At 37.6% G+C, this 14,668-nt stretch overlaps 1 protein-coding gene across 1 annotated transcript; it reads left to right on the top strand.

Annotated features, from left to right (window-relative positions):
* The first annotated feature begins 310 nt into the window (after positions 1-310).
* Positions 311-13,463, top strand: LOC124169641 (trypsin-3-like). The gene is made up of 8 exons (XM_046548295.1): positions 311-390; positions 4,917-5,029; positions 6,366-6,451; positions 7,284-7,372; positions 8,730-8,865; positions 9,737-9,850; positions 11,242-11,391; positions 13,209-13,463. Exons 2-8 carry the CDS (start codon positions 4,978-4,980, stop codon positions 13,359-13,361), a joined length of 780 nt encoding a protein of 259 aa, XP_046404251.1. The 5' UTR covers positions 311-390; positions 4,917-4,977; the 3' UTR covers positions 13,362-13,463.
* Positions 13,464-14,668: the final 1,205 nt, after the last annotated feature.

Here is a 14,668-nt window from a genome sequence, read left to right as displayed (position 1 = left end):
TCCCATTGCAGTATTTATGGTCTTTTAAGAAAAAACGTCGTATCATCGCTAAGATTGACGTGGGTGTTATTTTTTATTCTTCCGGTCACTTTCGAAGTGATCCGAAATTATTATGCTCGTTCTAGAGGTCATTTTATAAATATTTATTGGCGCAAATCATCATGGGACACGTGACACATGGGTGATACCTGGGTGAGACATGGGTGATACTAACATCCGTGAGGAATAATGTCTTCCGATATCCCCTCTTTGGTGGGTCCACGGTAGCTATATATGCTAAAATGCTATATAAGCAGAGGCCCACAGCATTTCCAAGTCACTTGCACCAGGACAGCGGAATTGAGAAGACCACACGCATTTGATCCAGAATCATCCCATACGATATATTCGGTAAGTTTTAGTATTTAAACTCAATGAAGACGCCAATGCTTGAAGTATTTTTCACCTGATAGACTCATAATACTGTTACTGTAAATAAATAAATACGAAATAATGAATAAACGGCCTAAATGTTTGCCTCACATTGGTGGCATCTGGAAATTTTCATATCAATACGTTACATTATGCTTCATTGCGTTGGATTTATTACCACTTTGGGTGCTGAGGGCGTAATATTACGCCACGTAAAATCCTTCGATTTTTGGTACCTACGTGATTTTACGCCATCCGTCTCTTGAAAAATCGTAGCCTGCCATTTTTCAACTTAGTGGTTCTAACCTCTAAATAAAAAAATTAAAAAAACGATAGAAAAATTAATTTCTCTGTGATATCATTAAGATTTTTGCTACAGGTGTCATATTACTTCATCCGTCCTTTCAAATCGTAGTTTTTTTTTGAACAAAATGGCACTTGCCTCTAAATATATAATTGAAAAAAAAGGAAAATTCATTCATTAAAGGAATACCAAACACCTATTTCTCGTATCAACGGTTAGTTCTTAATAAATAACACAAAATTATTGGAAGCGCCCAGTACTGAGAGAAAGATCTACAGTACTAAGGTCAGCACGGTAAGTATTAAAAACAATTTTATTTAATTATTTTTATTTAATATAAGTTTTACACTTTTCTTCGTCTTTTCGATGAACAATGAACGATTTTGGGAAGATTTTACCGTCTGAATCTTCATCTGTTAGTCAACTATTTGTTTCCATAATAACATTTTACTTCGTCCTATGAATTAAATGGTAGAATTCGGGAATTTAAGTCCTTAAACTACGGCCATTAATTAATACCAGGGTTATTACTTTGAAACTAGCATTATTTCGAATCGGGACTGTTTTAGATTCGCTCTTGTCGATTAGACTATTTTTAGGCTCAATATCCCTACTTCATGGTTCTGCAGATTTTATTGTCTCACCACACCTTAACCTTGACTGCCTTTGATATTATGATTCAACTGATGTTTCTCATGCTTAAAGTTATAACCTGTATTATTGTTAATTGGTAATGCTGATTATGACAGGGTGATTTTTCTTTCTTTCACTCTATTCTCATTTCTTGAAGAACTGTTACCTGTGAGAACATCTGAATTTACCCTTTTTTTATCAACTTACCATTATATCTACACCTTTCCCTACTCTCTACTCTAAAAAAAGACCTTCAGGGCTCAATATGCTACACGGCGAAAAATACGTTTAAGTTCACTCAACAACGTCCCAGAACTAAATCTATGGTGACCACAGATACCTAAACAATTATCACTTTAAAAGGTTTTCGTGCGTCAATTGCGACTGAAAATATTCTCAATCATATGCACATGATTGCTACACATTTAATTGACGACACACAATTTTTCTAGGTAAACATCATAAATCGTAAAACAAAACTAACATTTTATTTTTCCCTAGCCAGTGTAAAAAAACCTTTATTTTCTGCAGTTTGATACCTCACTTTCTTTCCAATTTATTTGAAAACCAATATCTTTTGGTCAAAACAATGCATGACATTTCGCTTCCTTGTAAGGATCAAATAGATATATAAATTAATGTGAACAAAAATAATGGAGGAAAAAAGGACGAAAAATATACTCCAGTGAATTCACACTTCACTTGGGACAATATCTCTCCTGTTATAAAATTCGAAATCTCAGCAGCATTTAGATGCCATACCGACGACGGCAAATTCAGCGATTCAGTATGGTCGTCGGTATCAAACCAGTCGGTACGGTTACCTACAGAATCGAAGGAAACAATATTACAACATCACAATAAAGTTTGTATGTGATGGAGATTGTTGTTGCTGGAATGAATTATTGAAACTATCCTTGAGATCGTAGTTTCTTTTTTAAAATATCGGTTCCGTATAATGCTATTTATTCATGATTTAGTAATATAGTTGTCATTAAGTAAGTTCCGACTAAATATTATTAACGGAAGGTTATGCTATTGGCACCGTAGCAGACGAAAATAACATACCATGGAACGTGAACGTAGGATTCAAATTTAAATGTCATATTACAGGAACAAGTTAGGAAATTGTTATAAAAATATGAAGCTGGGAGTAATTAAAAGAAATGTAATGACGAGGAAGTAAAGAAATTGTGATTGGATGAAATACATATGCATAAGTTGCGCATTCCAAGTGAGAAAAAATGATAATATTGCGGTAAACCTCATACTTATTAACAAATATCTTCTTTTATCGTCAAGGGAATCAATGGCTGACGATGACATGAAATATAGTTGCCTATTACAAATGAAAGAAACTAATACCGTTGTGGCAAACTTCATACTTAAATAAAAAGATCTTATTTCTATACCGAGAGAAACGCCAAATTGATGATTGAGTGAAATAACAGTCGCGTATCCAGAGTGAGATAAACATGATAACATTGCGGTTAAACTCATATTTAATCAAAAATATCTTTTTTATGTCAAAGGAGCAAATAAATGATGATAGAGAGAAATAAATCCTATAACAAGCGAGTGAAATTTCACCTAAGTGGTAACAGAAATGAGAGAAAGTCATTATATGATAGCAAACCTCATGTTTATTAACCATTATCTTATATTTCTGTCAAGGTAATTAATATAGATGATGACACTGTGAATTATAGAGGCGTATTCGAAGTGGCAGAAAAAGATAACATTGCCGAAAACCTCATTATTTACTCGGTGATGAGGTAAAAACAAAATAAAACGTACAATGCGCACCGGGGAGTTCATGAAACCCTCTAGTCGGTGGCCGTATCGACACCTTTTTGTTGTCGGTACGGCTGCCGACGATCTCCCGTCCTCTCGTCGGTGCCGCACCGACCGGGTTCGTACAGAATCGCACGACCACGCACGACTTCTTACCGGGAGTCATTGTGACGGCGCACCCGACGAATCGGTGCCGCACCGATCGGTTTGGAGTTACAGAATACGGCCCCAGGTGGAGGTCTTCTCCGATTGTTCAATACCTCATTACCCTCCCTGTTGCAATTCCCCGAGTAGTACACGGTACTTCAATTTTTATTCATCCTTCGCTATGTTTCCGCTACTGTTAAGCCTGCCTTCAACAAGCTAACTACTTTTCCCCCTTTCGCCTGCTGACAAAGGCATCTTAAATCAAGATAGGAACATATCCTTCTTGATCGCAAGAAAAACGCGTTCTGGCAATGTGCTTGTCAGTCCTTCCGGAAAAGCTAAAACTCCATCAAAATCAACTGCATTCAAATACGTGGGTAGTTATTTTTGCCGTATCGTTGAGATAGGCGAAGGAAAATTGAGAGGAGCGTACCCATTGTGCGCACATGATGCCGTCGAATGCGCCTTTATTCTAAGGAGTTCATCGCGAATCATGCTCTGGGTTGCGGGAGACTCAGTAGCCGGTCGCGTATTTGGACGACGGAGATAGGAAATGGTTTCTCTTGTTTGAATTTCCCTCACTGAGCAAAGAATAGCAACCCACTGGAAAGGAAACCCACTATTCATTGCAGCGATAGTGGCGGCACAAACTTCGTTGGGATACTTTTCTCCCCCATAGTACATGCCTATATTTCTATATTCCGCCACTGCCAGTGCGCGATGCATAGCGACTAGCATTACATAGTTTAAAGATCAGTGTAATTGTTAAATATCTGTGATACAGGGTCACCAAAAAATAATGGTACTATTTCAGTAATCCATAGGAATATTGTAGGAAAATATCAGACTCACACCTTGCGTGCGTTATCGACCAAAACACTATTGTTAATTTTGATTCCTTCTTCCATCAGCTAACCAGGATTAAAGTTTCATGACGCGATTTGTCTCCACCCTTAATAATAATGGCACTGTGTTCGTCAAGGGAACTGCATAGAGGGGGCCAAATTCCATCCCACGGAAGGCTGATTTCTGTTGCCAATTCGGTCCCATTTTAATCGGTTTTCAAAAATTAGATCTAAGGTTTCCGCGGCGTTTCTTCATATGATTCTCGGCTTTCGGGGGTTCTTCCGCGTTGAGATGACCATCGGTGACAACAGTTTCTTCAAGTTCTTTCAACGTCGTCACCGATGGACATCTCCACGCGGAGGAACGCCCGAAAGAAAGAGGGACTCTTATGGTTTTCAAAAATGTCCGCGGCGCCGTGATGGGTGCAATGCGATCCACTTCTTCCGATATTTTGCAGTAAAATGTTCGCAATTGCGAGGATAAGCATTGAAAAGTTATGAATTTGATAGATCACGTCATCACGTATATAAATTTCGGTTTGACCCCAATTATGCCTAATTTTCCCGTGAAACTCGGAAATTAGGCATAATTAAAATCGGAAATTTGTCCTTCAGCGACGCGACCATACACTAATCGTATACATTGTATACAAATTGTATATGCTGTATACAGCATGTGACATAATACAGTTCATACAATTTGTATACTTTGTATACAAGTTGAATACAACCTTTATAAGTTGTATAGAATTTTTATACGGTTTAATACAATTTTTTCATAGGGGTAGCAGTACTGCCAGTGAATTACGGTACGCACCCTGCCATCGCTTAGCAACTGTGAGGATGAATGCGACTACAGCGGTCATCGTATTGGCTGTTATAGCCAGCGCTTCGAGTGAGTACCTAAAAAAACATTTACTTGTAGATAGATGTGCAGACATTGAGAGCACCCATAACTCACACTTTACCGGTCGTGTTTTGTGTAATTTTTGTGTATTTGCGCGACGGATTTCTCTCGTAACCCATTTCCGGCAAGAAAAATGTCTGCTTGCGATTTTTGCAGGGCTGGGCAGTATTCAAATTATAAGTATTTTAAAATGCGTTTTTGAAATACATTTATAATTTTTACCTGATATTTCATATACACGACCCGGATGCATCTTGTATTTTCTACTTCAAATAAACTTTTTTGGTATTTTTCTTTTATAAAATTTGAAACACGAAGAAGAATTATATATAAAACACGAAGTGCTCCGACCATAAATAACGAAATGGTCGAAAGTATAAACAAAACATACAGTACAACGGCTAAAAAATAACTTTCGACCATTTCGTTATTTATGATACGAGCACTTCGTGTTTTATATCATTCGTCTCAGCTTTTTTAGTACTTTAAAAATATGCTATTTAGATTGAGATTTTATGAGAAAGTAAAAGATGTTAATAATTCTATTAGAGGTGCTAGTTGCCTTCGTCGGGGGGAGGAAAGGGACGGGCGAACGGACCCGCCAACTACCTGTGTCGTTCCTGTACAGTTTATTTGTCGGTCCTTTCCTACCCTCCTTTGCTCGCGTCTCTGGTATTTCGCGGACCCGTGCGCCAACTTACGGTGTACACAGTATAAACTAATTTTAACACTTTTCATAATCGAAAAAATAATTTGTTAAAGAAATATTTGGTAAATTCATGATTTTTCTACATTTTGATTTCTTCTATGAAGGAAAATAATTGTGCTTTCATTATTTCGGGGGGTGTCCGGACCCCGCGTATCCCCCCTGGCTACGCCACTGGGTGCAACACTATGGCAGTCAACAGTGCAACAACGACAGGTGACAAGGCTGCAACGGGTACCGCAGCAGAGTCAACTTGGCTGTGGAACAGGCAGGCTGGCCCTGCTTGTCAACATTATTCGTCTCAGTGGCGTAACTATGGGGGGGTGAGGGAGTCGATCCCCCCCGAAAAGCCTCAGATAAATAACAAATAATATTTAAAGCTATTGTCTAATTTTGACACCTAACAACTGCATCTGCTTTAAGTTCAATCTTTAAAAGCCAAAGTGATGTTAATTGTATTTCCAGGCATGTCATTTTTCAAAACGTTTGCCAGATTTTGCCCGTCGGGGAGGGGGTCGCCAACTCAGGACATCCCATCCCCCCCAAGGCATATTCCTAGTAACCCCACTTATTCATCTCACTCTTTTATCAACATCATTCGTCTTATTCTTTACCAAGGCTTCCGAGTGCTCAATGGGCGACCGCCACTTGACAGGAGAATCGTTGGTGGGGAGGATGCAGCCCCCGGAGAGTTCCCTTACCAGGTAAGGAATGAGATCAAGGGAACACCTAGGATCAAAACTTGGGGGGGGGGGGGGTGGCAAACCATGGTTGGTCAAGTTATAGGTAAGATTTAAGCATGGAAAAGGTGAATGAAATCGACATTTTAAGAAAACTGTAACAGCTCCATATTAGTTTTTAAAATGATTTGGTTGAAAAAACATTATTTTCCTTAAAAACATATGCAATTTTTGTTTCTGGGGAGGGCAGCTGCCCCCTCCTGCCCCTCGCTGGGTACGCCCACGACTAAGATCATCATTATCATCACTGGTCAACGATCCTAAGATTGGTTTTACGCAGCTCTACACTCAATTCTACTAATAGCTATGATCGGTTTAGAATATTTTTATGACCGGCATTGTCGTGCAATTTCGGAAGGTTCGAGTTTTGGTTATATGACCTAGTTTTGGTTTTATGGCCAAAAGTGGAAACCATCCACAGAGCCATTGGTACATTGAGGGAGGTTCCGACCCTGTCCCCCCCCCCCCCCCCCGGAAATATAAAAACACAATAACTTCTTGAGAACTTATTATATATTAACAAAATATTTTATAAAATGTAGTTTTTTTCCGATTGTAAAAAGTGTTTAAATTAGTTTAAAACACTCTACTAAGTTCCCTGATATTCAAAAGTTTTCCCACGAACTCCCCTGGTTCAACCCTGGTTTAAGATTCCCGCCCCGAAGAATATTCCTGGCTGCGTCACTGCGGAAGCCCTGCCGTTTTTTTTATTTAATTTATTTAAATCTGCATGTTTAAACCATATTTTCTCCATGTATTTGACCTCGTGTCCAATTTCTCCTGTTCCATCTTTCAGCTCTCCTTGAGAATAGGCGGATATCACATCTGTGGTGCATCCATCTTGAGCGAAGACTGGGCCGTGACTGCCGCACACTGCCTTCTCTAGTGAGTATCAACGAGAGACAGAAACTCCTATCCAATGGCCGTGACGTAGGTATCACGTCATAGGCGCAAAAAAATACTGTGTTGCTTTGCTGGAACGGAAGAATTCGCAGCAGTGACTATGGGCGTTCCCAGCGGGGGTCAGGAGGGGTCAGCTGCCCCCCCTTAATAAAAAAACAATTCCATTTGCCATTTTTATGTAAGATAAGTTAAGGCTAGTATTTAAGATAACTAAGATCATAGCCTATAATCACATTTTACACTGATTCTTGCGGAAAAAAATTACGTGACACTTGCCCCCTCTCCCCAATGTGAGATGGAGTGAGAATCGGCTGAACCCCCTCCCCAAAAGACTCACCTAATTAATGAATGCCGTCTAAACCGTTGTGAAGTCGAGAACTGTTGAGCGTTTCGCCCAATCTTCGTTATTTACGCAGCGAAATTTTTTCGGCTCCAGCCAAGCGCAGAAAGATCAGTTCGTCACCATCACAATTGTTATGCAGTGTTGCATGTTGCAGGATAACTACACTTTCCGAGCAATTGCCTAGGTTTTTTCAACGTACGAACAAGATCTCGGATTGCCTATTGTTCGTATATTGAGAACTACTGTGCCTGCCTTCTTTACCTTTTTCCTGACTATTGGCGGCTGGACAGGAGAGACCTAGAAGCCAATAGCATATTCAATCCTTGCTCCTTTAGAGAAACATGCTTTATGTATCAGTGGCGCAGTGATGGGTATTTTTTGGGGATAAACCCCCCTCCCCAGAACTCAGTGAAATTTTTAAATTTAATACATTTTACTGAATTGGATAAATTTAACTTATACAATGGTGTAAGAATAAAATATTCCTCAGAAAGCCGTTAAACTCAAAATTTTGAGCTATTTATCTTAATAATTTCTGGGGGAGGGCACCCGCACCTCCCTTATTGCATATCCCCCAGTATTTGCTTCTCCTAAATCCCCCCCTAGCCTTAATTCCTAGCTCTGCACCTGCTATATACAGGATGTGATGAATTATTTCCTTACTTCTACGCTTTTACTGTCAGGTGTAAGGAGATTCTTCTTTTTGTAGAAAGCCCTCTTTGCCTGCACTATTCTACTGATGATTTATATCTTTCTGCTTCCTTTGTTGGTATCTCGGCTTCTTAAATCCAATGGATCCTTCCATCTGGTGGATCATAAAATGGACTATTACTTTTCCCTTAATTTTTCACTCTTCATTACCATAGATTAAAATAATAGTGAACCACCCACGTTCTTCCTAACTGGCATTTTTTTCTTTGAACATAAAAGGTACAGGATAACTATAGTGCCTGAATGGAATCCTTCATGCAATTGTGGGCAATAATTACCTTTCAGTGTGGGTCACTATAGCCTGCAGCTCATGGCTGGTTCTCTTGACGTTGACGAGGGGGACATTTATGATGTAAGTAAATTCAGTGTACACCCCAATTTTGATCCAGCCACCATAGACTGGGATATGGCTGTACTCAAGGTAATTTTTTGTTTCTCTATAGCTATATGGGTTAAATATATTTATTAAAATATGTTACTATAAGACCACTAATTTTTTGTTTATTTTGCTTTTTGTTAGTTGTATTTCCATATTTAATAATAGTGTTTTAGTACACATAGACGAATCTAGGGGGGGCTCGTACCCCCCTTCCTGACCCTTTAAAAATATGCGAGATTTTTAATACGGTCCCATTATCATTGCGTTCATTTTGTATTACAAGGTATACTTGTGCCCCCCCAGAAGAAAATCCTGGATCTGCCCCTCTTAGTACAAACTGCTATTTTTTACTTTAAAACATATGCTGACGAATTTTTTAAAATAATTTCCTGAATATTTTTTAAAACTTTAATCTTTAAGTATAAAGATTTTCGAAATTTTAATAATTTTGTCGTGAATATTTTGGATATTGCAATAATTTATATTTAATTGTATTTTATTAATGTATATTTTATTGTATTAGGGTATTAGTTTATATTCGTACAAAAGCGTTTCTGAGTTGATTTGGTGGAAGTTCAATATATCCATGGTGAAGATCACAATTGATAATTTTCCACATTTTTAAATTCAACACTCAACAACCGACCATGGTTTCAACTTGTAGTGTCATTTTCACTTTGAAATGACACTATGTGATGAATCCATGGTACGTTGTTGAGTTTTGGAGTTAAAAAGTGTGGAAATTACCATTTGTGTTCTTTCATCATGAGTTAATTTATGTTGTTGTAATTTTGAATATTTTATAAATTTATGAATAATTTTTTCATTATATTAACACAAAATTTTTGTTTTTTTTTCTCAAGGGGTACAGCCTCAGAGGCATTAATAAATCTCATTTAATATCATATTACAGGTCTCAACACCTTTTGTCTTCAGTTGTACAGTGTCTCCTATTGCATTGCCTGCAGAAGGAGAGGAGCTGGATGCTGGGACAATGGTGGTGATAAGTGGATGGGGTTACTTATCGGTATGTGAACAAGTGCAGTCTATTCAGGTTGGTTGGAGGGTGATCACTTAGGGCCCCCTCAACACTCCCATCTTTCATGAAGCATATATAAAAAAGTTTAATAAAAAAACACTCAGATTACTTGAACTGAAGGATTTCTTTTTGCTATAATAAAATTCAAAATTTTTATCGGTTGGTTTATTTATAACATACTCAGTGTAAAAATATCATATAAAAAATAAATGAAATAAAGGTGTCTGAAGAATCAATGGCGCAGCGAAGGCGGGTTCTGGGGGGTCCGGACCCACCTCCAAAATACAGAAACACAATTATTTTCTCTCATAAAAAAAACAAAATATTGAAAAATCATTAATTTACAAAATATTTCTTTAACAAATAAAGTTTTTTTGGATAGTGAAAAATGTTAAAATTAGTTTAAAACTCATAACTTAATGCACTATTTTCCAAAAATTTTCCCCCTTACCTGAACGAAATTCCTGGCTACGCCTCTGAGAAGATTAAAGGTAATCGTGATGCTATTTTGAAATAGTTATTCCAATAGATTATTTTTGAGTTTTTCTTAGATTTCAGTGCATTTTCAGGGAACAAAGTCACTAAATAGATAGTAGAAACATAATTCATTGTTAAACCTTATAAGCTGTTAAGTTCTCAATTTAATCAAATTTTTTTCTTACAAAATTGCGATTTTTTATTGACTTTTATTTAGTATTTATGAGTCAGGATAGCATCAAAAATTCTCCACTCCCCACTCACCCCAGACCACCCCTGAATCTGAATATTTCTAAGTTTCAGTGCACAGTGCCCTGAGAAACCCATGCTTACAGGGGCGGATCCAGGATTTTTTTGTGGGAGGGGCACAAGGAAGGCCGTATCCAGGATTTTGTCCTTGGTGGGGCACGAGAATACCTCGTAATACAAAACGAACGCAATGATAATGGGACCGTATTAAAAATCTTGCATGCCCACCCCCCCCTGGATCCGCCTATGCATGCTTATATGTACTTCTGAATTCCTATCCTCTGTAGGTACCCCTACTTATAATAACTATTTCTGTTCCATGGCACACCACCATAGAGAAATTAAATAAGTTTTCATCATTAGTTTAAAGTTTGATTAAAAAATTACAATATATTTTTCAAGCATTAGTATTTTCAATGGTTGTTCGCAATTTGAACCCATGAATGCCAAATTTCAATATGTATTTTTAGCAAACTTTTAGCAAACAAATATTTTAACATAGTCAAGATTTTAAAACTTTAGATGAAGGTAAATTTTGATGAGGTTTGGTACCATTACAATGTTGAAGATGATAACTTCAGTTTTTAATAATTCTTCAATGTTGGTTTATACATGCTCTCTTAAAATAATGATGAACAATTCCATTTCCTCAGGAAGAAGGCCCTAACGCTAAATTCCTTCAGAAGGTTACAGTCCCTGTATATGACCAGAATGAGTGTGTTCTGGCTTACAAAACGTCCAACGGGATTACAGATCAAATGTTCTGCGCTGGAGTGAAAGAAGGAGGCAAGGATGCTTGTCAGGTAAATTGAATTTACATACTTTATATCTTCTATAGTAATAAATGATATATTTATTTCATGGGCTAAAGCCTTCACAACATATCGATACCTTCACTGCACAAAGGCTCAGCAATCGCCTACCAAATCAAATCCGCTCATCTAGGAGCCCAATAATTATACCGTAGCGGAGAATTGGAGGTGAGCGTTTATGCTCCGGCTACTGCCAGCCGAGAGCATTCGTATTGTTGGGCTCCTAGATGAGCCGATTTGTTTCAGTGGGCGGACATTCAGCATTTTTGCAGTGAAGGAATTGATATTACAAATAAAATGCATTGCACCATCATCCAATGTACAACAATAGATGTCATTAACACCCTGTGCTGAAATGATAAGTCTAGCTCATCGTGAAGATAGGCGCTAAGATATTTACTAAATACAATAAATACTACGTATATCGAATTTCAGGGGACCATCATTCCATTTTGTTATAAACGGGATTTTGTTAAATGCATAATGAAGGATTTTGCCGTACGCATCACAGTATTGCCGGCTAATATTCCATAACTCGTCTTTATTGTAGCAATAGATTCGTAATGATAAGGAACAATGCACCACTTGTAATTTTTTCCTTGTTTCACCCATGTTCTCCTTTAAACGAAATGTTGCTCTTCCAAACCTGCAGTTACTGGGCTTGGATCTTTGACTCCTACTGAACTATGACGTCACGGCCAAAGATAGTGGGGGCGGCATTTTTTAGCCCGCGTAACTCGGGAGACTTTTGGGAGTCATTTTCTAGTGTATAAACTGAATTTTAAGCGGAAAAAAGTATATTGCGGTACTAAGTGTTTACAGTAGTATATCAGCATACTGTTTATAAAAAGTATGCAATTTCCCTATTGTATTAAATGTCAACATTGAAGCTTTTGGTAGCACATAAACATGTAGGCACTAAGATATTTGCTAAATACAATAAATCTTACTTATATCGAATTTCAGGGGACCATCATTGCATTTTGTTATAAACGGGATTTTCTTAAATGCATAATGAAGGATTTTGCCTTACGCATCATGGTATTGCTGGCTAACATTCCATAAATCGTCTTTATTGTATCAATAGATTCGTAATGATTAACTATCGTCCCACCCTTTCCATTGAACAGCAGTAAAGTGAAGAATTTTAAGATCTACAGTAGAACTATGAGGTGATAGCCACATGTGATAACAACCGGTGATAAGGTAAGGAACGGTTAAGTATCAAAGATGGCCTTAATGTCTTTTTAAAAGAGGAAATAATTCCTTGAGGGACCAATAAGAATAGTTCATAATTGCAGGGATTTTTTATCATCAGAACTCAACACATGCAGTGAAATTAACATAGGCTATCGTAGCAAAGTCTAAAAGACCAGAAACTACCCTCAGTATAGGCGGGATATCTTTACATGCGTGATCCTTATAAGCACGTTTTGCTGTACATATTTAGAATTATTGTGCACAGCGGACACGTACTCTCAAAAAGCTTTATTCCACCATTATCATGAAAGCACACACTTACCGGAAGGGAATACATGCATCAAAACAAGGACAAAAAGAACAACGTAATGATATAAGCATAATGGCGGGGTATATTCAAATACATAATCATTACATTTGAGATTATAATTCAACATTTTTCATGGTCACTATTATCCTTACCATAATAATCTAATTACCTAGATTGGTCTGGTCCACATGTATTAGCTAGCAATAGTATTGAGGGTATTCCATACTTGGAGATATTTTATAGAGATTTTAAATGATTTTTGGTGAATGGATAAATCATTCTCTCAATTCCCTCACAGCGTGATAGTGGTGGTCCTGTGGTCACCAATGATAAGCTGTACGGCATTGTATCCTGGGGGTTAGGTTGCGGAGGAAGAGGATACCCAGGAGTTTACGCCAAAGTATCGTCAATGAAGGCATTCATAGCCAAGGAAACTGGCTTGAAGAAGTGATGGAGAGTATTGGCTGATTAGCCTATATACATGTATGACCATTGGATATATTTTGTAAATTTACATTGTCTGAAAACTTGTGTTTTTAATAAATCATTCAAATTGGGTGGTTTCCTATTTTTTTAATTGCCTAAATCGAATGATTATTACTCCTGGAGTACGTATTTCATACTATTTGATTTTTAAATGACCATATCTATTTTTCGCGATTAAATGAAAAGTGAAACTTTTCAAGCACCCGAAAACGCGACGGCTGAGCATGAATGCTGGGGAAACTCCGTGTGATGTCATTCTGGTTCCCGCTGCCGCAAGTGAGGTGACCTTGGGGCGAGGCTTAGAACGCTGATACGACGCAGGATGCTAGCAGGTAGCAGAGTACCATGCTAGATAGTAGCACTTGGCTTAAATAAGGATTATTAATACTCTATCAAACAATGGAAACTTTCCAACCATAGGCAATTTTAATAGGTGATTATGTAGAGATGTTTCTCTGAGTTCTGTGCCTCATGCATGCATTGGTAATCAAAGATGATGTAATTCTCCTGACTGCTCGTATAGCATCTGGGGCCCATATGACGAACTGACAATTTATCTGAGTGCAGAAAAATTCTCTTCTTTAGTACATGTTAAATAAACTATTTAAAAAATCATATCAGTGAAATAATTTTTTAAACAAAGAAAATTGACATGCCAAGGAAAGGTGAATGTTGGCACTTTTAGGTTTAATGAACAGTGAACATGAGGTTCAATAGCATATTGTTAGGTACATGTATTACTTTACATTCAAAATTAAGTCATGCATATGTTAATTCTTTTGCAATTTTCGCAAAGTGATGGCAGCCTGTGTGCCAATATAACTATAGTTTGTTTTCATAAATTTAATGAAGAAATAGCTTTATGGACATATATCCCAGACGGCACAGGAAGTTTTCGTACCTGAATACGAGGGTGGACCATCAAGATACAAAAATCGCGCTTAGGAAGTTACTAAAAAGGTTTTGTTTCTTTATTTCCTTTAATGACGAAAAAAGATGCAAGAGGACTGGCAAATTCATATGCATCGATAAAATTGTATCTCATCGATAAAACTGTATTCGGTCTGGGACTATTTTCTTTCGCGGGTGGTGCCATCGTGCCATATCCTCCTAGAAAGATCACATGCCTTCACAAGCTGGCACAAGCCGTTGGAGATCGCATCGTTTACGTCACGTCTCACCACATTTCAGGGATTTTTGTGGTTACGTTTGTGAAAAATAGAGTGTCTGGTAATGGTGAAGTTTCACTTATTCTTTAATTTCATTCACTGG

This window comes from Ischnura elegans, chromosome 12 (assembly GCF_921293095.1).
Source record: "Ischnura elegans chromosome 12, ioIscEleg1.1, whole genome shotgun sequence".
Classification (NCBI taxonomy): Eukaryota; Metazoa; Arthropoda; class Insecta; order Odonata; family Coenagrionidae; genus Ischnura; species Ischnura elegans.
This window is presented reverse-complemented; position numbering and strand designations above follow the sequence as displayed.

Bases quoted from the DNA above. Each gene is read 5' to 3' on its own strand.
- LOC124169641 (XM_046548295.1), top strand. From the start codon at position 4,978: ATGAATGCGACTACAGCGGTCATCGTATTGGCTGTTATAGCCAGCGCT. The intron at 7,373-8,729 runs GTGAGTATCAAC...ATTACCTTTCAG, and splicing joins GCCGCACACTGCCTTCTCTA to TGTGGGTCACTATAGCCTGC. The intron at 11,392-13,208 runs GTAAATTGAATT...ATTCCCTCACAG, and splicing joins GAGGCAAGGATGCTTGTCAG to CGTGATAGTGGTGGTCCTGT.